Source organism: Leptonotus elevatus, chromosome 1 (genome assembly GCF_054856555.1).
Source record: "Leptonotus elevatus isolate MCC_2025b chromosome 1, RoL_Lele_1.0, whole genome shotgun sequence".
In the NCBI taxonomy this organism is placed as follows: domain Eukaryota; kingdom Metazoa; phylum Chordata; class Actinopteri; order Syngnathiformes; family Syngnathidae; genus Leptonotus; species Leptonotus elevatus.
The window spans coordinates 43,352,702-43,379,299 of NC_141239.1; the positions used below are offsets into that span (position 1 = coordinate 43,352,702).

Consider the following 26,598-nt stretch of genomic DNA (forward strand, 5'->3'; position numbering starts at 1 on the left):
ATTAGAATTGCCCGTAGCTTTCAAACATGTTACCGTCATCACTGGTGACATCATAATTTGTCACAATTCATAATGGGTTGCTTACAGACACATTTTCAGAATTAGGCAGCTAAACTTGTTTAATTTCACACTCGATAGCTCGAGACTCGACTATTGGAGACATTAAGAAGTCAAATTTGTCCCCTATATCTTGTAAATGTTGCAGAGGGGACGCAGAAAGGAAGCATGTGACATGATTATGTGCAGTGAGATGTGATCACTGTGGGGAAAATACGACGCCGCTCACACTACACAATGTGCCGTAATTTACTGCAGTCCTTTTGTAGCCAAGAGGCACCCTGAGAAAAGGACACAGACAGTCAATTTTATAGGTGGTGCACAGTGCAGAAAAACACCTTGCTATGCCTCCATAGAAAAGCTCATCAATCATAACCCTTTTCGCATCAAACAACTACACTGCTAAGGTAATAGACGGATTCATCAACACGATAGAAGCGCCACAAAATGAATTTCTAAATTTTGTTTGTTTTGTGTTCAAGGTACAAAATGCTTGATTTATTCTTACATATTGGAATTGGGTCAAGGAATGTATGAGTTTGCTGCTGTTTTTCCTCATTTGTTTTTAAATATGTATTGACCACACTGCTGTGAAAGTAAACAAAGCACAAATACTGTTATGTTTTAATTAATGCAGTCAGTTTCTCACACTGATTCTTTTTTAATGGCATGTACAGTAGTTGCTGTTTACCAACTTGTTAGCAATCACATTATGATAAATAAAACAAAGCCACTAGGAACTACTGTGTGCAGCGCCAAACTAAGGTAACTAAAATACAGTGGCGATTTCTTTTCATGCTTTAATTCAATGGACTTTGTGCAGCTCCTTCTGGCGTGCTCACCTTGGCCACCAGGGTGCAGTATAATCCATTCATGCATATAATGCACATGATGAAATACGAAGAAGGGCGTCATAACTAAAGTGCAGTAATATTAGTTTTTCCCCCCGTAGCATTAAATATTGGGATCCGACCAATTAATTAGCCGATTTTAGCTCTTCTCCAAAAATATGCAAAAATTAGCAGATTTTTTTTTTACTGATGTATATATGTATGTATTAAACATGAACACGTTACAGCATAAGACAAAGACAAAGATAATGACGTGCTCGAACAAACTCCCCAGAATTTTTTTTTGTGTGTGTGTGAAGTTAAACAAATACTATAGAATTAATTGTTATAAAACAGTCAAATGTATTGCCTGTAGTTCAAATTTCTGTTGTAAGTATTGAGGGACTAAAAAACATGTCATTTATATATATATATATATATTTTTTTATTATTAGACCAATTAATCGGTTATCGAAATTTTATTTTGCCAAATATCAGAAATGACATTGGCTTAAAAAAATCAGTCGGCCCCAAATAAATTAAGCTTAATTAAGCATTAAGCTGCCAAACAAAGCTAAGTGGTCTGTACGTAAATTTTTTCTGGCAAGAAAAAAAAATTATTGTACCACTGTTTTAGAAAAAGCCCTCAATATCACGCAATGTTTATCAAGCCATTTTGTGTTTGTTACATCATTTAGTCTACAAAGTAACACTTGTGACAACACATACAAGCTGTTAATTAACCACGACTGGTTAATTTTTCATTTTCAACACGATGTGTGGCCTGTTGATGCCACCTCCATCCTCACATCGCGTCCTCCAAGTCTCCATTAGCACAGCCGATGCTAGCGAGAGTTGCGTGTGACTTGCAATAGCCGCTTCCCACACACACATGTCACTGGCATGTGCCTGGCATGGCATGGCACCCACATGTGTGTGTCACACATGTGCAAATGTGTTTCACAGTGGTTTAATGGGTGTGCCTCGCTCCATTCAATTTCATACCGGTCAGTGGCTTTATCGCTTCAATTTCCTCAAACAATCAACAAAATTCTTAGTTGACTTGTCAGTGGCCTTTTCACTGTCCCGTTCCTTCTGATGTCTCCCCCGATCGTGTTTCCTGTCTTTCGCGTGTTGGCCCTCTGATACGTTTCCGTTGGCAATTCCACTACTTTGATTGATAGCCACGAGCTGAACTCGTCTGACAACAGATGAGCCGAGGGCGTGTCTGTGCTTGTGTGGGTGTGTACGAGGAGTAGCTCGTTAGCGTAGCCTCTTGGCCGTGTCTGGCATGAGAATAATTAACAAGTCTTGGGGAATGGTCTGCAGGGAGCGCATACACAGCGTGTCAGGAGCAGCCATGTATTTCTTGTAGTCCTCACCGAATTAAAACGGCTTCTAATTAACTAACATCAAGAACTTTATTGATTTTTTTGGTGTGTGTGTAAACGATTACACAATTGTTAAGAAACCCGAGGCTTCCCGTCGTAGTGGAACAAATAGTGTTTAGAAATTACTTAATGATAATTATAATCTTGTTAAAGAGATTGTTTTGGGGTTTTACGTGCGTAAATTGACATTTATATAATCCTTTCATTGCATTTTGATTAAAATAGGCAGGATTTACAAATGGAGTCTCAATTGGAAATACATCATGCAAATGAGTTTGTCTTTTCACTCCAAAGGGGTTTCTATCAATTTAATTGCTCTGCATCTTTTTTTCTTTTTTCTTTTTCCATCGAGCGTTTCATAAGCTTCATCATGCACCTGCTGTTTTTATATTGGAACATCGTGAACGTTTGTTCTGGTGGGTTATTTAAAGTCAAGTCAAAACTTTTCTTTGCAATAATGTGTTCTATGTGCCCCGGGTATAGTCTAAATATGATATTCTGATTAATATTCATGGAATAAGAATTAGGAAGATTCATTCAACCGTCTCTGCACGCAGAAATTGTGAGATTATTCCGCCCTCTGCTGTCGACCGGAATTGACGTTAAAGTGCCCATTGCAAATGTCACATGACCAAACCAAACAACAGGTGAGTTGTGACGTTTGTCAGAGGTAAATTTTTTTCAAACTTTCTTGGGTGGGGGGGCGATACTGAGTCCTATTGGTGGAAGGAGTGAACATTTAGTCACAGTCTATCAAGAAGTGCCATGAATCTATTTATGTGGTTTTATGGTGTTTATTTAACCTTTAATGTAGTTTCAAATACATATTTAGCTTTGCCGAAATACCCTTTCATACTGTATGTATGACAGTTTCATTTCCAGATTTGCATACATTAGGAGGGTTTATCATCAGCCTTGCTGGAGGTCTGCGCCCTCCGATCGCTCTTGGTGCTTCCATATGAGGAGAAGCTCACAGGAACACAGCGTCACGCTGCGTTCGCGCTTGTAAAGAGACCCTTCATCTGGAGCCTTACCTTGCCCCCACAACCAGCAAATTCTTCTTAATAAGCTCATGAATATGCATACAATCTGCTTCTAAGTATCCACCCGTTTCTCTTCACTGGCCATTGCAGTTAGTTAAATGAAATGTATCAACATGTATTTGAATAGCTTGCAAACGCACTGCTGTTTATTACATGGGGCCCGTGGGATGCATAACTCCCTGTTCGACTCAAGCAATTAACCATGTGAGCTCAAACGTTGACTCCCCCTGTCAGCCAGGCAAGGCGGTGCAGCAGGAAAGATAGGCGGAGATGCGCAAGAGGCTGATGAAGACAGAAGGCTGCTTCTGATTGGTCATGAAAAGGGGAACCCACGCCAAAAAGATTAATTTTTTCTTACTTTTTTTGCACTCACTCACACAAACCCGCACACATACAAACATGGTCTCCCAGTATAACCTATATCGTAGGCAAGTGACGGTAAACAAAAAGATTCTTAACAACACTACCCTCTGCACAGCCCCACCAGTCTAATATGGAGGACCAAAACTGCCAAAATTAAAAATAAATAAATGACTAAATGGATAAAAGTGAAAATATAAACGGATCTAAAAAATATTATTCATAATTGAATACAAAAAATAAATATAAATGGAAATAAAAACTATATATGTATGTATTTATTTATTTTTATTTTTTATTTTTTGTTATATTTTTTAGATCTGTTTCCATTTTCATTTTATTAATTAATTAATTAATTAATTAATTATTATTATTATTATTATTATTATTATTATTTTGACAGTTTGGGTCCTCCATAGTTTAACATTCTGGTTAATATTGTATTGGAGGAATGTGAATTAAGCAGCAAAATCCACCCGTTTATGTCCACTTCAGAGGGCGGCCATTTTGCCTTGTAGCCTACTGTCACTTCCTATCGACTGAAAATGATATCACAGTTAGCAAATGGCCGCCCCTGAGATGGATAAAAAGTATAAAAACTCTCATTTAGAATCAGTTCGTACTTAATAAAAGAAGCTGAAGTGGGCCTATTTCAAGTACAAGTTACACCACTGCATGTCTACAGCTAAGTAGCATTGTTAGCTAATCTGATGTAAAGTAAAAGTAATGGGACACCTGATTGGTCATTCCATCTGCAGCTTCGAAAAATAGTTGGATAGATGGTGTGTGTGATCAATGAATTGATTAAGAAGCATCCATTTGTGAATGCGTGCCGTTTTCCAAAGCAGACAAGCCTGCGAGACGCTGCTGTCAAACGCTGGCACGCTCCAATTGTCTTGAGTGCTGTTGGTGGACGAGCAGATGCTTTGCGGCGCCGTTGCCCGGGGAGACGCGATGTTAGGATGTGGAGAGGCTGGTGGGTGGTGAGGATAGAAGGCGGCCTCTTATTAAAGCTCTCCTTTGCAGATAAATGATCAAGGGGACGTTTTTTTGCTTTGTTTTTTACCCGGACGCCCCGAAGTCTTCGCGTGGTCTTCGCTTTTAAAGTTACTGCTTGACCTCGTCCTGATGCTTTCCTGTCGGTGGGCGGCCGCCAACTTCGCTTCGCTTTTAGCCGCTCCCAGCTTTCACAGCTAATGGAGAAAAAATGTCAAGTGCACACGCTTGGCCGCTTGCAATGGCCCTGTTTTTTTTGTTTTGTTTGTTTTTTCTTCAACTTTCTCAGTGGACACCAGAAGCACAAACAAGAAGCATTTTTGGTGAAGTCAGTTAGTTTTCGTTTGTAGTCTCCCTCATAATTATACCACTGCAAAGCAGCATGAGTCTCCCAAAGACAATGTTATACCTTGCCTACTGGCAGAAACACCTTTTCACAGATTTATTTTTTTTATATATATTTTTTTTAAATATATATTTAAAATCTTGTTTTACTTAGGGGTGGGGTCCAATGCCCATTTTTCATGGAAACACATATTTATTTAGGCAGAGTTCATAGCTGCCCGGATGGAACGCTATAGAGGCTGGCCAGTTATTGTATTTGATACGAATTGGTAAATTTCCACCCTGTATTACATATATAGCACATAAAAATACAATAATACACATATGAAGGATTGGACAGCGGTGGTATGTACCTGGGGATAATATGATCAAATCATTGATTAATTATTTTACTTGTTTTTTCCAAATGTAAAAATCGACAATGACAGAATACCCAGGAAAAGTGTTTTTTTTTTTTTATCCCCATTTATTTATTTATTTTTTATCTCTAGTTGTTTTGACACATCATTCATTATTATCCATTTTAAACCCTGTCTAAATTTGTCTAAATAACACCGACAGATTAGCTTGATAGATAGATTGAATGTGTTTATCTTTTATTGGGGAACAGCAACCATTTAAATGGACCCACGTTGACAAGAGGCCATATTGCATCCTTCCACCGTGTCTTTCCATGCATGGCCTCCCAGTTATTTGCACAGAATACCAAATGCCAATAGCTCAAGGCTGAGGCTGAATTTTCCGCTGCTCCATTTTTAAAACCCGATACGTGTTCCTCACCTGCCTCTGCTGATTTCAAGCCCCCACCCTGGTCTTAGTTAAATATTCAGCGGCGTCACAGCTGGCGTCCCGAGAGAAGCTCACGATGTGCGCCCAGTAAATTAAAATTGGAGGTATAGGCGCTCATCTTGCTTTGCCTGACAGACAGTCTGTGCGCTGCAGGATTATAGAAATACTATTAAACATGGTCAGACAAGATACTTCTTTACATTACATACAATATGAGTGTGCAGTGGAGCACGGAATGCATGCACATACTGGCCACAACATTGTGTATACTTACACAATCTAATAGAAGGGGGGGGGGGGGATCTATATTCCTGGTTTGCCTACATGTCGGCTTCTTAGCATTCCGAGACCGCCTGTCTCTACCTCTCAGTCCATCCGATCCGCTTTGATGTGAGCGCGTATGAAATCGATGAAAGCCGTCGAGCCGCTAGAGTTCCAGCAGGAGTAGAAGAAGACGCTTCTTCTTCTTCTTGACAAGATGGAATCCAGTTCACTGAATGGGCCCACCTCTGAGTCTCTTGGCTCTGCATACGTGATCATATTCTGTGTGTCCCCCCACTTGTATAAATAACCAGTGAAGGCGCTGCGAACTGGTGACTTAAAAAAATGCAAAAGTAGTTGAGAGTAACTTTACAATGCATACACTCTCAGGCCATAACATTAGGTATGCCTGTGTGATCCAATGTAGTTTTCCCTTCCTTTATATGACTAAAATATGAATCTGCTAATATTAACTCATTCACTGCCATTGACGGCTATAGACGTCAAAAATTAATTCGAACTATTAGTTTAAAAAAAAATCCCCACTTTTGTTTTTTATTGTATTAGAACAGATATAAAATGTGTGATTAAATGTGAGTTAACTAGTGAAGTCATGCGATTAATTTCGATTAAAGATTGTAATAGAATATTTTCTTAAAAATATATATACATTTTTTTTTATTATTTTTGTTTTTTTATTTTTAATATTATTTTTAAGAAAAATATTTGTTCGCAAGACTTCACTAGTTAACTCATGATTAATCACACAATTTATATCTGTTCTAAATGTACAAAAAAACAAATGTCTTGTAAAACAGAAGTGGAAAAAAATGTCAAACTAATAGAAATAGTTCAAATGATTTTTTGACGTCTATAGCCGTCAATGGCATTGAATGAGTTCAGTGTTAGCATTTCAGCTATTCTTATTTGAAAAATAATCTTTATCCATATGCCTCAGCATTTTCTCGACCCAGTTTGATATCGTGCTGTAAGTTGTGGTGTCCGTGGCTCAGGGTGTAGAGACGGTTGTTCAGTAACCAGAGAGTCGGCTGTTCGATCCCCGCTCTCCCCAAGTCATGTGTCGTTGTGTCCTTGGGCAAGACACTTCACACACATTGCCTCCAGTGCCACTCACACTGTTGTATGAATGGTGTGAATGTTTGGTGGGCAATAGAGTTCTGTTCATGTGCGTCATAAAATAAAAATCCACGTGGCAGCTGATGTCGTCTTCGCTTGTAAAACTGAACAATTATGGCAAATAATGAGTTGTAAAAAAGCAGGACATTGAATTGTCCATGCTGTGTAATTGTGTGGATTTTAAAACAACCTGCAAGCAGACGCCTTTAATGTTTATATTTCTTATCATTTACAAAACCTTCAGCACTGTTGAAAGTTGAAAAGTACTCTCAGCTCGGAAACCCAGGTGTTAAAATAAATTCCCAGTTCTACAGTGGAAAATATGGCATTTACATGCAATTTTCAACTCGACGTGGTATTTACCATCATTTTGATACCACATGAAAGCAGCATTTACTCAGGTTGCTCGCTTGCGACATGTTAGCGTTTGATCCATTGTTTGTAAAAAATAACAATATAAAATCATCATCTATTCGATCTAAATGTTTCTGTGCTTGTGCTGATCTTGCTATATGTTAGCATTTAGCATTTAATTAAAAATGGCACATGACTACAGGGCACATTGCCAAATATTCACTGATCTGTCCTGTTGTCTGTACTCGTGCTGCTATTTTGCTAAAGAGTTGAGTAAAATACTTGACTGTGTGTTTAAATACGCACAGCATGTTAGCATTCAATCAGCTCTCATTGGAAAGCTCTTCCTGTATTGTCAAGGCTACCACTCTTTTGCTCCCTACAGTTCTGCCGCCAATGTTCTTTTCTCAGGCTTCGCTTTGTCCGCAGGCTTACGTGAAGATATATAGAGGTGCCAATGACGGCAGCATGAAACATGAATTCACATTTTTCTATTCTTTGCTATCTCAAAACCTCACAGCTTATAAAGACGACGGCCTTTTATCTGCTCTATGCAAAGTTTTCCGGGCTTCTTTCCAGACCTCTCACATTTGTGCACCAAACCTAATGTCTTGCATTCAGGCGTTGTGTGTTGAGAGGCCGGCACAAGCATCATTTTACTGCCATTTTTTTTTTTCAAGTCGAGGTGCAAAGGTTTCATTTTTGCAGAGCGTCGTGATGGGGCTCTTGAGTCGGGGCACTTGTTAGCCGACACCCGATGAGCTAATGAAGTGCAAAGTGGATATCTGCTCGATGCTAACGCTATCAGCCTGCCAGTCCGCTTCACCTCTGTTTATCATCACTTCATCGTGTAATGGACGTCAGGGCGCGATAAATAGACTGGCTAAGTGGGGCAATCACAGTCCTTCACTGCTTGTATTTCAACATTTGTCCACAGGAGAGCATTGCACAGTAAGTGTGATTACAATGAAATAATTGCCAAGCCCTGCAACGAATAGCAAAAAAACATGTCAAACTTAATGCTTAACTCATTCACTGCCATTGACGGCTATAAACGTCAAAAATTCATTTGAACTATTTCTATTAGTTTAACGCCCCCCCCCCCCCACACACACACACACTTTTGTTAACAAGAGTATGAAAACCTAGATTTTTTATATAAAAAAATTTTAATCACCTGACGCGATTTAAAAAAACGAAAGAAAAAATTATCAAAAATTAGGGGCATCGGGCGATTAAAATTTGTAATCGTAATTAATCGCATGACTTCAATAGTTAACTCACGATTAATCACAAATGTTATATCTGTTCTAAATGTACAATATAAAATTCTAGGTTTTCATACACTAGTTGACAAAAGCGGGGAAAAAATGTTAAACTAATAGAAATAGTTCAAAAAAAAAATTGATGTCTATAGCCGTCATTGGCAGTGAATGAGTTAATGTGGAAATCAAGTCCCAAATTTTCTTTACAATAATATGTTACATGTGCCCCACTAGTCCAAACACTGTTTTCTGATTAAAATTGTGTTAGTGGAATCTGAGTTAAGTGGCATAATCCACCCATTTTTATCTATCGTGGCGGCCATTTTGCCATTTGCTGTGGACTGAAAATGACATCATAGTTGCGCAGGGCTCAGGTAATGACCAATCACGGCTGATCTGTTTTCTGAAGCTGATGCCAGAAAGCACCACTTTTTGGTCTATTTGGTCAATTTGTGCATTGGTGGCGTTCTGCGCTCTTCACGCATTAGCAGCCTGCACGCAGCTTCAGCTCCGAAGAGACTCTCTTAGCGAGGCATACTATCCTCCACTCAATTATTCCTCCATTTTTTTTAATGCATTCCGTCCAACCTTTTCTTTTATATGACAACTAACCTTCTGTGTAATGATTGTGTGTTCTGTTTCCTGTTGAATACAACTTAGATGTGCTATTATGTGTTTTCATGAATGCATTCATCGTCTGTGTTTTTGTGTGTGTATGTGAATACATGATTGATGCATGCACTAATTGTGACCGTTGGGAAAGTACTATTAGGTATAATAGTGCTTTATGCTGTTGCTTGTGTGTTTGTTTGCACATGTTTGTGCACAAACACGTGAATTAACCCTTGGCATGTTTCTCTTGCAGCACATGCCAGCAGGGCCTGTTATCCCAAACAAGGTAACTCACACAGCAAACATTCCATCCACCTTTGTGTTTTCTTCCAAGCACCCCCCCCCCCCATACCCCCCACTCATTTGTTGGTTTTGGGCTATGCCGTGTGTCAAGTGAAGATTGATTAAAGCAGTTATTCCGCTGTGACACGGCAGATTGTTGTGCCATTGTTAGTGTTCATCATCAATTGAATAGGAATTTTATGATTTATTCACTAAAAGTAATGGCACATCTTTGCTTGTCTGGCTATGGTATGTTTACGAAACTTTATGAAATAATTACGAACATTTATAAACCATTTTGTCAACTAAATTAAATAAAAACTAATGCTTTTTTAAAAATGAAAACTAACTGAATGAACGTCTTTTGTTTATAAAACAAACTACAATTACCAATAATTACAGCCAAAATCACTTTAGTTTTCGTCTTTGTCAATTAATATCATACATGAGCGTTCGGGGTTTGTTTTAAATGTATTTATTTGTGTACTTAAGTGTTTTTGTTATCTTTCACTCAACAAATATGCCATATACAGTATTTAAATTCTAAAACTAACACTAAAACAAATTAAAACTAAACTAAAATGAAGCATTTTCAATAAATAAGAACTAATACAAAACTACTCTGAAAAGTTATTAAAATTTACTGAATTTAAAAAGCAACCTTTAAAATGAAATAAAAACTAACTATAATGAAAATTCCAAAACTCTTGATGTGAAATGACAGGCAGAACATTTAAATGTATGTTCACTAGATTTGTGTAGCCATCATTATTGCAGTATATACAGTAGGGATGTCCTGATCACACTTTTTGGGACCCGACCCTCATTTGGAGATCGGCCGATTCCGAGTCCCAATCCGATATGTCGGCATTTTATTAAGAAGGGGAAAAAAAGTGTTTGTTTTTTTAAAACAAAACTACCCCAACACATTTTATATGATGAGTGGAACTAAGTAAGTAAGTAAAACACTTTAACCCCCAATAACAAATCTAATAAAAAGTTATTAAAAAAAATAACCTCATACATTTATCCAAGTCTTGACCGGGAGACAACGTCCGATTCCAATCGAGTCAGCAACCACGTGATCGGGCTCGATTTCCGATCACGTGATCGGATCGGGACATTCCTAAAATACAGTATGGAAAATTAGTTAGCGGTGACAAGCATGCCCAACTACTGCTGCACCCCCGCCTTCTACTCCGCGTTTCAATGGCCATTTAAATCGATGAATCACGTTTGATCAAATGGCGGTGACATCATTCAGCCCTAGTTGATACCGGAGCCCCGGTTCGTCGAGTCACCATGGCAACGGGGAAGCGCAGAGCGCGGCGCCGCTCCCTGCTTCTGAGTTGTTGTTTTTTACCCCTCTCAACTGAAAATCTTAATGGTATGATGTGGCGAATTTTAACATGTCTTTAGAAAAAAAGTGCAACACCGCAGCAGCTCCCACGTAGAGGAAGGCGGCGTGGGAGGACGTTGCTGCTCGGGTGTCGGGTCAATGCGTACATTTAAATGTAGTCCTTTGCAATCACAATAATATTACAGGGGAAACCTGTTGAATGGTAGATCATTAATTAATTTCATTTCGGTGCAATCCTGCGGGGGAGAAGCGCACTTGACTTAAGATGAAATATAAAAGCATTATTCAAACGGTTATAAGAAAAAAGCGGAGCGCAGCACACAACAGATGTGTATGTAGATGATGACTGTGATGTGAAACGGTACCGCTCAAAAAGGAAATGCCAGCATATCTATGTGCGGTCTAATAACAAATCTCACGACGAATATTTAATTCCCTGCGCAATAAAGCGGCACCTTCATCAATAGGGTCATTGTCAAAAGGACAACATGGACTTTACGCTATCGACTATAGGCGTATTTACTCAAAAACTCGCCACAGCGGAAGTTATGAATGAGGAAATGAAATGTTGTGTGTGGCTGAAAAGAGGCGGGGACAGGGAAAAACTCGAGGTTCATTGTGGTAAACCTGCTACTGACCAGGTTAGGTTCATGGACTCTGTTACTACGGTAACTGACCGAGAGCTTAAATGACCTATTTTTATGAAACAGGCTAGTGTTACCTCTTTTCCTCTGGTTTCAGTTACCTCCCTTTCTGAAACAGAAGACGCAGAGTTTCCCACATTTCAGGGTTTCTTGACCCAGAGTTCTCACTAAACCTGCTTTGTGAAAAACAAAATATTAAGTTAAGGCTACCATCATTTTTGTCCTAGTCTGCATCAGAATTGTTTTTATTTATTTTTTTAAAGAATTTGAAAGAACCAGAATTAAATAATAATGTTTGATTTTGATTTGTTGTTATTTTTGTCCATGTTTGTATACTTTTGGTTTACGATAGCGTATTAGGGCCACATACATATTTTTTAGAGCGGCTGTAATATTCCTATAGAAAAACTCACAAATTTACGAGAAATAAACTCGTAGATTTGCGAGAGAGAAAAACTCGCGAGACGTAGCATAGATATAATCTGGACGGGTTGCTGCCTTTTGTCAGGATGGAGATGAATTTCTAAACTTGACTTGTAACACACGGCAAGCCACAGCGACAACACTTCCTATCAGCTGACTAACACTAACCAATCAGAAGCTAGCAGACTTTAGGTAAATGCAAGTGAATGACTGAGAACAGCAGATTCAACAACTCAATTTAGCGATTTGTACCCGACCAAAAAGTATTAGCACAAACATCCGAGTATGCTATGTGTATTTCGCACAAGTTTTGAGCCTGCGAGTTTATTTGTCATAAAGTTTTTTTCTTGCAAATTTAACACTTCATAATGTCATAAATCATTTACCTAAAGTCTGCTAGCTTCTCATTGGTTAGTGTTAGTCAGCTGATAGGGGTCAGGAAGTGTATATATATATATATTTATTGATTTTATGTGGCCCTAATACGCTGTCATATTGGTGACATGTTGTTTGCTGCTTAGAGATTATTCTTATGTAAAGTGCCTTGGCTCAATAAAGATTGTGAACCCCTGGTTTAAAGTATGTCAGGGAGTGAATTGTGTGACGAAAGAGCGACAGTGATGGCAGAAATATGACATTTCTTTCATCAGCCAAGGCTCGTTAAAGGTGCTTAGGATGAATGATATAAGAGCAAAACGAGTTCACTTTTGATTCATTACAAAAGCCTTTCCTCTTTATGCACCATTTTTCTTGCCTTGCCAGCACTTTGGAATCAATACTAGTGCCGGGAACTGCCCTCCTATCTAACATCGCATCCCATTTCTTTCTCTACCTCCTCTTTCTTATCTCTTCTCCATTCGCTTCCACCATGGTCACCTCCCCCCCGCCCCCACTGCAGACCCAGAGCGCGGCGGCACTCACATGATCTCCACCGATGACCTGGAGTACCCGCGGGAGTATCGGACGCTGGGCAACAGCGGCCGCCGCTTCTCCAACGTGGGCCTGGTGCACACGTCGGAGCACCGGCACACGGTGACGGCGGCGCAGAGCCTGGAGGCGCTCACCAACCTGCACAAGGCCGACATGGAGCGCAAGCGGGACGCCTTCATGGACCACCTGAAGAGCAAGTACCAGCAGCAGCAGCTGCAGCATCAGCACCACAACCCGCCGTCGCCCTCGCAGTCGCACGCCAGCATGAGTCGAGGCTCGGAGAGGGCCGCCCGAGAACAGGTACACACCAAACACCCAAAGGGGTTGTGAAGATGGGGGGAAAAAGAACACATTACGATGAATGCATTTTCACTTGTGGAGTCAGCACTTCATATACTGTGCTTGTCAATCACCTCATACCGCCCCGACCCCCGCACTCATTGCATGGACTTCACCGATCAGTGCTGCTTATCAGAACCTAGCGCAAATCAGTGTATCCAACAAAAGTCAATGCAGCTCAGCTTACCTGATCATAATGTTTCAAAGAGGGAAGTCAGGCCGTAGAAGATCTTCATCAAGACTAGCTAGCTATGTGGCAGTGTTACGCATGTTAGCCATTTTGTGATGTCACAAATTTTAAAAATTCAATTGAAAGTGAAAAAAAGAAACTTGACTGTGGAAACATTGAAGCTGCAACAAATACCAGTCACTAGGGGGGAAAAAAGGACAAGAATTATGAATCCAAAGTCTACCTGAATTTCAATGTCAAAAATTAAATTTTTATTTAGAATTCCTTTTTTCCCTTAATGGTAGTGTTCTGGATCCATCCATTTACAGTTAACCCAGTCCTTATCAAATAGGGGGACGGGGCCCCCTGTGGGTGCACGGTGCGATGACAGGGAGGCGCCTGTGACCCCAGGGAACATGTTTTTGTTTAGTTTTTTTGTGTGTGCCATACTATAATAAAAAGTAATTGCACATATACTGCACTAGGTGGCAGTATAGTCGAGTATTCTACAGTGGTGTATTTAACAATTATTTCATAGACAAATGATACTATTACCGGTGGTCGCGGCGGAGATTTGAGGGGCGCAAAATGTTTTCTTCTTCGTGGTGGGGTGTAACAAAAAAATAATTGAGAAGCAGTCATGAAACCGTATAAGACACATCAAACATTTTGTACGTGTAGCATGATTAACTTTTGATAACACACACACAATTTGTTTTGACAAATGTTTCATTTGAAGGCAGATGGCTTTATTTTTTTGTATCGCAACAGATTTCCAGACATGTTACATAATGAAATAGAAATAGACTGTTTCTTGATCAACAATCATGTTCAATAAGAGATTAAAAGCCAACTAAAAGCAGGAAGAGGAGCTTGAAAAGTGGACTTTGCGTCTTAATCATCAAAGGATATTCCGCAATTTCAGCACGGTGGACTAGTGGTTAGCGTGTCTGCTCCATAGTCAGCTAGCGTAATTGAAGACTCTAAATCAGGGATGGGCAACTGGCAGCCTAAACTCAGTTGCCCACGATTAATTATTGAAATTTAGGACGTTTACTCTAGCTAATCAGTTGTAAGTTGTAATTGCAGTTGTCACCCCTAGATGGCAGACATCTTTCTACAGAGTGGCCCCGTGAGCAAGGCCTAATTAGGTCAGAAAAATTGTGTATTTCCAGTAAAATAGGTATGTTCAACGAATTTAAACACATCACACATCTGTCAAATGAGTTTAGAGACGCTAGCAGCCATCAAGTCTAAAAGACTGATCTCAAAAGTACACAAGAAACAGGGTTTTTTGTTTGTTTTTCCACAAGAACCGTTGACAGGTCGTTTGAAGTCCATGAGGTGTTACTGAATTTGTGTCCTTCAAAACGTGTATGCTGACTTAACTAGACAAAAGTCTGTTGTTATGAGTCACCCCCGATGGAATTTGGGGGGGGGGGGGGGCAAAACGGGGACGAAATATACTGCACTATGGTATACAGGTGAAGGATCTTTAAATGGGAATTTTTGTGCAAGAGAGCACTTTGCACAGGGAAAAACAATGAGCATTAAATTATATTAGGTTTATTCTATATTGGGAATTTTTGGTCCATTTTTGTCATACTTCTGTTTAGGATTAGTTTTATCTGGCCCCCAATAGTATTGACAAAAAAAATTCTGGCCCCCTCCATTGTTGTAGTTGCCCGTCCTTTTTTTCCATGTTTGTTTAAATAAGAGCTGTCAAACGATTACAATTTTTAACCAGATTAATCACATCTTAGAATTTTGATTCATCAAGATTAATCACTTAATAAAAAATGTTTTTTTATCAAAAAAATGTCCCCGCCAAATTGTAAGAGCACCAGGATATATTAATTATTTTGACATTTAATTTTATGAGGACGTCTTCAACATTTTTTGATCCACTGCACACGCTCATCTTCCTCTTTTTCTAATCAATGAATTACTTGCATAATTTAAAATGGCAAAAAAATGACCCCAATATTTTGACATGAAGAAATATTCTAAATGTCATAGGCAAACTTTTATCAAACGCCTTACTTTAATGCATTGCTCAAACAACCTGTGCTACCTTAAACGTAGCCATCCGCTGTCACCCTAAAGGATAAAAATTAATAGTGCGATTAATCTGCGTTAATTCATGATAAATGCGATATTTTTTTGTGTTTAATTAATCAGTTAACGCTTTAACTTTGACAGCACTAGTTTAAATACAAATATTATGAGAAAAAATTGACATTGTTAAATTTGTGTGCAATTTCACAGCTGGTGGCTCACGCATTTGAGTATTTAAAAGGTAAAGAAATAACAGAGCGAGTGAGTGATTCAGGTGGAGTCCATAGTTGCCGTGGCAACCCCTTCCACATTTGGCAAGCGGAACTATCACGTATTCACGCTGCAAAGGTCAGGATGCGCAGACGAGCGGGAACGGCAGATTAACAAAGTGCTCGGATCGACCAATTGGGAGGTGACGTCGCGTCTTTTAGTGCAGGGGTCTCTCGTGGGGAGGGTGAGAGGGGGCTGGCTGGCGAGGACGCGGAGAAAAAAAAAAAAGGCCCGCATCTCGCGGCATGTGGAGGAGGCGGAGAGAGAAGTGAGGGAGGAGCTGGAGCGAGCACAGCTTTGCGACTAGCCAGGCAAACCCACTGCCGCCGTTGCCGCCGCTCAATTAGCCCGCAGCGGCGCGAGCCAGGCGACCACCAGCAAAATAAAGAGCCCCCCCCCCCCCCATCAGCTGATGTCATGCATTAAATAATGTGTGAGGGGGAGGAAGGGAAGACACGGACGCCCCCGCTTCGCTTGACGGACGAGCGAGGATGAATGGAGCGGCGGACTGGTGCAGGTGAGGCTGGACTGTCTGCTTGTGTGCGTATATGTCCTCTACCTGTTGTTTGTTTTGGTTGTCGTGGCAACAGCAAAGGCAATACCGACGACTACATGAATGGTTGTTTGACATTTTGGAGGTGATAGACTGTGCAAGTTGCAGTTTAGATGTGTGTGTGAGAAGAAGTACAAATGAGTGCGATGTGGAGGCTGATGTGGAGGCTGATGTGGAGGCTGATGTGGAGGCTGATGTGGTGCTGGGGGATGACGACATGCAGTGGAGGAAGAGGGGGAAGTGAGTGCAGGCTGCTTTACATGCTGGTCAGGTAACGCAGCGCTCCACTCACTCAGCTCTGTGCCTTATGTGCACAAATGCGCTCAAGCAGCTCTTCATTTTACGAACATTCCTCTTTTGCGCTCAACCTGGAAAAAAATGTGAGTCTGCAGGTGCTAATTGTTGCTGAAGAACGAAGGGGAGGATGGAGGCTCTGACTTGATTTCCTGGAGCTGAGTGCCAAAATTGAGTCAATAATGTTGTGTCATCAAGAGACCAGTACATATTTACAATGCACTTGGTGGAGTTTTCGGCACTGACACTTGTTGTTGTCTTTTTATGTCATAGGGTGACAAGTAGGGCTGAATGATTTTGAGGAATTATCTCTTAGGGATTTTCCCTTAATATTGCAATTGGGATTTAATATGATTTTTTTTCAATGTCCATTTCCCGTCTATCAGATTTATAGTACATAAATGTTTTATAGGTTTGGTTCACGCTAAAATAAAGGAAAATGAATAATAACTCAATATGAAAGACTTTTTTAAATCTACCTCAATTAGGGTTAAACACTTTGACCATTTAGCACTCACTATATATGACAACCAGACAAGCGTGGTGTAAATATAAATCAGTAAATCAAAACTCAGTCTACATCAGGGGTCACCAACATGGTGCCCACAGGAAATATGAAAATGTAAACCATGGAAATGGTGTATACAAATATAGTGTTGAAATTTTTATTTATCTGGTTTCTTACTTATTTTGAAAAATAATTAACATGATCAGAATCTTCACATAAATGATCAATTATTAACTCATTCACTCCCACCCATTTTCACTGAAGCAACCCCTTCGCTACCGGCTGTTTTACTGGATTTTGACTGATTTTGCAAGGCCCCCAAAATATTGTATTCTATTGCTATAAAAACATGGGACTTACCAAAAGAAAGATTAGAGTCTCTTCTTTCATCAGGAATTTTTTTTTTATTTTTGTCTGTTTCCGTTTTGCAGCAATTAGCATTATAATATAGCTAAGTTTCATCGTTATTCACAAACCTGTTGAAAACACTGACAAAAAGAGCTTGTTGCAACATGGCCCTGGCTGATCTTTTATACTCAGCTGCCACCTGCTGGCCATTTTATGTAAAAACTAACGTTGCTTTAAGTGACCTCTTCAGGTTAGAAGCTGCATCAAAGGTTTCTGTATGTTCTAGTATAAAAAAATAAAAAAATAAAAAACGTATAAATACATTTTTGGGACCATGTCAATATTTAAAAGCAAATGAGTTAATAATAACAAGGGCTGTCACTAAGAAATCTTTTTAGAATTATTGTAACAATTTCTCAATCGATTACTCAGTTGTTTTTTCGAGGATGACGTTTTTGTGGTAGACTTAGCAGAGTTAGGTGTTTTTATTCCCCAATCCCAATAATAACAACACGTGATTAAACATGATTTGAGCAAATGTGTTACTTCATTGTGTATCAACCTGGTAGCACTAATCAGCCACCAAGAAGTAGCTCTCAGCTTCAAAAAGGTTGTTGACCCTTGCTCTAAATTGTCCTCTGGTGCGAACGGTTGTTTGTCTACAAACTGATTGATCGGGGATCCATCTGGGGTGTAACGCACCTGCCCAAAGGTAGCTGGGATAGACTCCAGCTCACCTGCGACCCCCTGATGAAGATAAAAATGGCTGGATTGAATTTCTTGGCTATAATTGTATTGTCGACTTATTATTGAATGCTGTAACAAAGCTTTTCCGTTTTCTTTTGGGTGTGTTGTCCTGCCTGCTCTGCATCTTCCTTCTCATACTACCTCGATTCGTACAACTGATACTACTGGACCACTATTACTGCTACTGAACTAATGTCCAAGCACTAACATTATTTTGCAGTTTTTGCAGACTTAATGTCACCTCAAAATGAAAGGCAAACCCAAAAATTCATACCAATCTGCCCTCTTTTTTTCTGTCATTTGTGCGGCAGGATTTATTAATATGCAGCGACTGACTGATTACTCAGAAGCAGCAGCAGCTAAGAAGAATAAGCGCTAGAATGAAAGGTTGGGATTTAATATTAAAATTCATGAACGCTGCCCAATCTTTCTTATTATTTAATTTTGCATCTGCGAGGTATATTTCCAAGGCGACGGGCTGCTTGTGACTCTGGGGTGATTACATTTTAACGAGGGGAGCTCACCCCTGCTCTATATGAGCTGGTGTGACGGGACATTCGAGTGCGCACATTACAAGAAAGACAGAACATTATTTTATTTCATTTCACTTACTAAAATTGGTCTTCTCTTTCTTCTTCTGTGCCTGCACCGGAAACACGGCAGCAACAACCCAACTACTGGAGCTTTAAGGTCAGTGTTGCATATCAAACGAAACCTCCACCAAGGAGTTCGTGTTTGCTTGTTTGTGTCTGGTTTTGTATTCGTCTGCACTAACATTTCACAAACTTTTTCAGCCCCCGTGTGGCTTTGAAATGAACTTCAAGTGTGCTGGCTAGCAAATTCCAGACAGTTAGAGTTGCATGTGCAGCGTATGGAATTAATTGACACAAGTCAGTCTTGCATTTGCCATAAAAAAAAACCCGGCGGACTGGAAGTCAAGTTTAGATGAGGCTGCTCATTTTGGAGTTAAATATGTATTTTTATAAAGGAAATGTTCATGCTTAGCTTTTTATTTGGCTAAAAGGATCACATGTATCTGGATTTCTTCTACTTCCTGACGTGGAACCCAGACTGAGAAAAAAACATTTGAACTCGTGGAGGCATCAGTTGATTATGTTGCGAGTGCTTTGAATCCAACTGAATCAAATCGTTCTTCTTTAACCCATTAAGGCTGGGAAAACGTGACCGCGCTTCTCCTTTTAAACCCGGGTTAGCGGATATGTCATTTTGTTTTGTTTTGACCAATTCTTGGTCTCTTAGCCGATTAAATGCATCAGAATATACACGGAATGCTCACATGGAATTTTATTCCAGCGTTTATGGTTGATGCAGATTCGCGGGAGTTATGAAACAAAAGACACGATTGACGACGGCGCAGGAGAAATTCGAGTCGACAGTGACATACTGTATTGTTCAGAAATATGTTTGTAGCCAATGAGGATGTTGAACATTTTGACGGCTTTATAACGGAATGGACGACGAATAATTACCAATCGACCCCCCGAGGTTATTACAACAGCGCTTCAGTGCTGAAGGTAAATATATTTGGAGTTAAATACATTTGTTTGTTGATTTTAAAACAATATATATTGAAGGTTTATAATAATAAACGTAGGTTTGTGTGAACGCCACAGTTGTAAGCTCTGAAATGTTTGGGGAATTGTGTTTCTATCTGCTTCAGGAGATGAGATATCAATTATTTCTAATATTGTTCCCAGGAAAACTTCAGGTTTTCGGGGGGCTGACTCAAAAGTCACCCTTAGGTTTTAGAGGCATGTTTTGCCAGGCGCTTTAGGCCTTAATGGGTTAAAAATTAAAATATATCAAGATACATATCAAATCGTCTTTTATTGGATATGTTTTTGAAGAAAATGCCACGTTTAGAATACTGACAAGTTTATTGATAAAAAAGTTTTTTCCAATTCAAATTGTTTTTACACTTCTCGCACTTAAGGTTGACTTGAGGTCATAGGTTTTCTGTTTACTTACAGGACATAAATGCTGTCACTTTAGTGGCCTTTGAGCATGATGTACTGCATAGATGACTGTGTGACCTCCATTTTATCTTTCTGCTCAACCCTCAAGGCTCCTGCATTCATGCATATAAATACGTATATGCGCAAGTGTATATGCTGATGTATGTGTGTGCGCCTTTGTAGGAGGTGGTCGTGTCAGGGTGCTGCTGCCTTTGAGGATTTAGCATACCTCAGTCAGTCACGTGGCCACATTTGACTTTTTCAACGAACCCCTCCACAGAAGAAATACTCGCTGTTAAGATTTATTGATCACCTGCTCCGACGGTCAAGTATCCCCCCGGTGGGCCGTTGTCTCTCGCGGAAGTTGCCAGGGAGGAGCTCGTGCTAAACAATGCAACTATTGATGTGTGAGAGCACGGGGGATGAAAAAAAGGCCCCGGGCTTATCTGCTGTGTATGCCCCCCCCCCCCCCCACCCCACTCTTCTTCCATTCCGGCTCGGCTATCAGCGCGACAGGGTGGAAATGTCAGTGAATATCAATAGTCGAGTTCTTTGACCCATAGTGAGATGCGCGGCAATTTATTTATCACTCTCAGCATTTTACTCCAAAAGTGATTGATGGGAATTAGAGTGCCGCTCGCAAGCCTAATGATAGCCTTTAGCTTAGGCAGCTGACAAGCTCGTCAATTCAACGGTAACAATTTTACAAGTGGCGTTTTAAATTAACTTTATAACTTTGTCTCCTCGTGTCTTAAAGAGATACTTGACTCATTGAGCCATTTTCAGCAGTAAAAGTTAGTATTTTGTCCAGAATGAATTTGATAACTTCGTTATCTTTTTGTATACAATTAATACCTCTAAAAATAAAAATTTCCACTTGCTCTTGACTGAAGATGACATCACTTGTGCTGAGGAAGTAGGTAACGACCAATCATGGCTCACCTGTTTTATAATATATATATAATATAATATGAACTTTTTACTGCTGAAAATGGCTCAATGAGTCAAGTATCCTAGCCTGTTATCATTCCGACCGCCCGGCGCTGGGCACTACGCCATTTTCCAGAGCGTGCAGGTGGCTCTCTTTCACCATCCAGCATGCTTGCTCGTCATGCTGTACACCGTTTGAAAGATGGGTTCCTTCAGATTTGATAAAATCATATTTGCAGGCTCAGTGAGCACTTAAAGGTCTCATATTAGTCAACTTTTCAACATACTAAAATAGTTCTATGATGTGTAAAAGACATGTCTGTGATAGGCAATCATCAAAATTGACTTTGAGTCTAATATTTTTGCTGTCCCTAAATCAGCTAAAAAACGCTCTGTTCTAAACAGCCTGTTTTAGGGGTGTGTCCCTTTTATGTAAATAGCTGCACCATGCCACGCCTAAGGCCATACCCTTCTCTCTCGAAGGGGCAGTGATTTGGGTCATGGTAGCCATGTGCTAACGTGAATGGAAACGACTGGCCATGGGAGCAGAAGAAAATAAAAATACAGACATTTCTTTTACACATTTGAGAACAATTTTAATATGTGGAAAAGGGGCATAACGTTTTACCATAAGAAAAAGTAGCACGTTAATACAGAGACTATGTTGTAGCGTTAGTTTGTGAATGTTATTTTGCACGTGCACGTCCTTCAAAAATAAAATGAATCCACTGTCTTCTCAAAGACTTGGGACAAAGGAAGCAATCACTTTTTCCTGATCATTGTTTCCCCTCTCCATGGAGCATTTGCGAGCAGGGAGAGAAAAAGAAAGGAGCAGCCGGCTTCTCGAATTTCAGTGGGCGTGACAAACCTTTACCAAAGGTGGTGCCACTAACCCGAGGGGGCCGGGTCGAGTGCACTTCCGTGTCTTTTTGATGTCACTAAGTCACGGAAGTTTAATCTGCCCGTTTGAAGCACACATTTTAGAAAGGAGGTGGAAGCTAAAGAAGTCGCGGAGTTAACGCTCATGGCTAGCCTTTGCAACCGATCTACAAGCAAAAAAAACAAAAACAAAAGCAAAGGAACCACGTGGGAAGTGATTAACACCTTATGTGGTCCAATCCCCTTGCCTTCCTTTGTCTGTCATGGCCAATAACAATGCGCGTAAAAGGTCCTCCCTTGTATGATGCATGAAGCAGTCACAGCGATTTCATGGTGATTGACATATTGAACAGCCGACGAGATTCTGAATACAAGAGAAAACATCAGAGAGCGTCAACGGTGCGTCATAAAGGCGCATATCTCTTTGATCCCTTGCTTTGAATTCATGTCAAAATGATGTCTAAATGTGGATAAAGTCTCGCAACTACACTATGTCTAAAAATAGAATCGAATAGAATCGAATAGAATAGTGACAAATTTAAATGAATTTTTATCACACTTGACCTTGGATTTGAAGGGTCACCCAAATGGCACAGTTTTGCTCGCATGGACCCCTGTTTTGGAAAATCTGTGTAAAATGCTAATTGAATGAACTGGAATTAGGGAAGACCTCAAGCTTTCGTATTGGTAGTGTTTTTCGAGACGAACATAAAATTCATAATTCATACTTCCATTACTCAGTGCCAGTAGCACTTAAACAGATTTTGACTGTTAAGGAGAAAAATCAAAGTGTTAACCTTTAAAAAGAGACCAAAACTATGCTTCAAGTTTACTTTGTGTGCAACTTTTTAGGCATTTTCGGAAAAAAATGACAGGAATGGTAAGGGGTTTGCAATTTTCGCTTCACCTGTCTTGACAAAGCCTTGTTAGAACGTCTCCAATGAGTTCATACTTTATGTATTTTATGTATGGATGACTCTACTGTATGTAAAGCAATATGAATAAAATGTACTTTCTTTATGTCAGGTAGCTGACATAATGAAAGTACATATCAGACCCATATTTTTCTGCTGGAAAAAAAAAATGTTTTGTGCTGATCTTGACTCTTTTCCCACCCAAGAACAGCATGGACATTTTCTGGGGTTATCTCATGTTTTCAGTTGTTATAGTGGACACCAGGATAATATGGCTGTTACGTGTTGTAAACTTAGGGCTTATATGCAACATTTTTAACATGAACATCATGTAAATCAACTTGCGATTGTAATTGGTTAGTTAAGATCCAATCATGAACCAGAAGTGTTGACATCATCCAAATTATGCATTTTATTGATTGAGACATGCAAATATGTCATATGCACTGCAGCCATCTGGGTCTGGAGGGGCTAAGTTGATGCATTTTTTTTTTTTAGCTATGAGGATATTTTGTCCATTGCACATCTTATCGCCAACCTATTGACTTAGCATTATTATATTGACCTGGTCAAGATGTGTCTATTTTGCCTAACACACTATGTTCCGTAACTATGGGAACATTTCATGCAATTGTAAAATTCCTTTGTCATTTCCATATTTGTAATTTATTACTGACAAAGTGAACTGAGCAGCCACGACAGACACACATTACCATTTCTCATTCAGTCAATTTCTCATTCATTGGTTATCACTGTCATGTTTTTCTAGCGGTGTCCTTCTGGTGCTCACGTCACGAGATCATCAAAAGCACTAAAAACTAAGAAAATGAAATGTCCCTTCGATAGTCATCGAGCTGAAGTTGGTTTCCACAGTGCTATTCCCTGGAAGCCTATAAAATTCTATGTAAGCCATGATTCAGAACAAAACAGGAAATTATCATCCAAGATCGAACCTTTACTGCAGTCCTCTCACAAATATTAAACTAAAATGTGATTTAATTGACAACTAAAAGATAATAAAACTACCGCTTTATGTCTGGCCCACTGTTGTCTTCAGGGGACCGTTTTCCTCTCTATGTTTATTCCCCGGCTAAGCAATTTGCTCCATGCTATGATGGCGCCTGCTATTAGAAAGCCTCAGTTGTCTTGTAAGGGGAAAGAAAGTGGGAGGTCGCTCGAGGGTATTGTGTGTCCAGGCAGAAGATTGGCCTGAGAGTAATCACGAAGGTTGCTGAATAGCGAGAGAGGCGCACTCAGTCAATTTATGTGCAGAGAAGAGAGCAAATGTATGCGGCTGCAGTGCCAAGAGATGACAAATGAGGTACAAAGAGGAAGATATTCCTGAAAGTGAAAATTGTGTAGAAGCAGTAGGGAATTAAAAAAAAAATGGCAGAATGGGCAGTCAAGGTTTGAGGAATGGTGATTTTCAGACATTAGCATCTATCGCTCGTCCGACCGTCGAGAAATGTGTTTGACATTCACGCCGCTGACAGACATTCACTCAGCCGGCTCCTGCCAAGTGACTTAGCATCAATCCGTTGCGTCCGCCATGAAAGTCTGAAGCCCCTCATGAGAATCAAAAAAAAAAAAAAGTTGGTTAGTTAGTTAGTTAATTAATTGGTTAGTTAGTTAGTTGGTTAGTTAGTTAGTTAGTTAGTTAGTTAGTTAGTTAGTTAGTTAGTTGAGTTGGAAGGCAGAAAAATCCACACATTTTAGTTTCAGTTCCAGATCAAGGTTCAGAATTTTGTTACAGTCTGCTTGAACTGGGGCCAAGCAGGTGGCAAATGACACTGGGAAAATAACTTGGCTGCCTGTAGAGGGGGTTGGCTCCTGTTGCTAGCACCTAATTATAGTTAATGAAACCGCTTTAAAATCATACAAGCAAAATAAATGTATTTGACGATGTTTTTTTTTTAAACTGGCAATTTGTCCAGTTTTGTAGGATTTCCTATTAAATGTTATCTCATTTGCAGCACTTTACCACAGCACATGGAAAATATAAAAATATATTCCTTTTTTATTTGAATGCTAGTTGTGTTCAATTGTAATAGGGTAGAGTAAAAAGTGTGTCCATTGCAGTAAAGAAAATGTAGAGGAAGGTGGTCAGTAAGCACCAGGATGTAACCATCATTCATTATTGACGCTGTGAAGTGGCTACAGAGAAATGTCATGTTTTATTATCTTCTCAGTTCCTATTGAGCAGTCCAGATATTTCATTTATCCTCTCGCTAGAATACAAAACAATAAGAAAAAAAACAACACTTTGACATCTTTAAGATGTGAGTTATTGGGCTATGATTTTCTATGGCAATAAAGAAGACATTCAGAGTTAGATAAACACTTTTATTACACAGGCCCTTCCCAGGACTGTAAACGTAGCTGCTATTTGCCCTAAATTACGTGCGTCTACGCATCAGGCTGCAGCCCACACGCCACAAGGCCTCGGACAAATCAGCCTGTGAAGGAAGAAAGCGCAGCGAGGCTTATTGCTACACACGCGTGTTTCTTCACACGCTTAAACTGTCCACTGAACGCTATCACATTATTGGATCATGTATGTGTGTGAGACTAAATTATGCATGCACACTGACAGAAGGTGGCACATACAGTATATTTATAGATAGAGGGGAGTATGAAGTGAGAAGTCGCTTTAGGGCACAAATAATGAATAATGTAGCTATGATGCTAACCATATAGCAAGCTAAAAATGTTACTTGAAGCTATTTTTGCTTTGGTTGAAATATGTATGAAAAACGCTTTAAAAGGATCCCTCGGGAGAAATTCTCTTCCTTTTACATACTAAATGGGACGCACTATACGTGTAGTCTGTATAGGCGTTGTGAGCTGTTGTGGGAGGGAATACAGCCGACTTCCAATCAATCAAAGCGGCTCCCCTTATTCCCTTTAAATTCAGTGTAGACAGAGTCGTGCGGTCTTCATGGAAATTGAAGATGCAGGAGAACTCCACACTCTAAAACAGTTGGGTCCAAAAAAAAAACAACTATGGGTAAAAAATGGGCCGATCCTCTACTTGGGTCGATTTGACCCAACTTTGAGTCAAGAAATGGGTCTTTTAGTGTAAAACAACTTTTTGTATAAAACAACCCAAAAAGTTGGGTCAAATTGACCCATAAAGTGGAAGTAATTCTTTAAGCTTTTTTTAGAGTGCACTTGCGGTCGCGAATGATGTAAAGATGGCCGCTGTGGATGGGCCCGTGAACACTGAGTCTGTATCATAAAACGTGTTGCGAATACAATCCGGGTACTAAAAAATCCCAATAGGAGTGAGTGAGGGAGAGGATGTGTTACTAGTGTAAGAAGACTAGGATCCGCTTGTCCTGTGTCAAAGACTACATATTCGTCCTGTTTCCAAACAAGCAGCAGAGAGCATTGTGGGAGCTCATTACGTGCAGCCTGTGAGCCAGAGGATCAGCCAGCCGGTCCGCTGAGCTCGGGCCCAGCTGCCCTGAATCCGCAGTGTGCCAGCGCTGGATTTGCATGAGCTTCCCAAAAAGTAGTCATTTAAAGTTTACG

The 26,598-nt window shown here is 39.9% G+C and overlaps 1 protein-coding gene across 11 annotated transcripts in view; it reads left to right on the plus strand.

The window, feature by feature from the left end:
- Positions 1-26,598, plus strand: part of srcin1a (SRC kinase signaling inhibitor 1a) — a 106,411-nt gene that overhangs the window by 50,510 nt on the left and 29,303 nt on the right. For 9 of the 11 annotated variants that reach the window (XM_086066775.1, XM_086066783.1, XM_086066812.1 and 6 more), the window contains exons 2-4: positions 9,694-9,726; positions 13,048-13,379; positions 19,029-19,055. In XM_086066775.1, coding sequence (XP_085922901.1) covers positions 9,694-9,726; positions 13,048-13,379; positions 19,029-19,055 — 392 coding nt within the window. Of the gene's footprint in view, positions 1-9,693; positions 9,727-13,047; positions 13,380-15,046; positions 16,433-19,028; positions 19,056-26,598 lie in introns of those variants that run through there. The other 2 variants (XM_086066803.1, XM_086066874.1) reach the window with 2 other exon arrangements.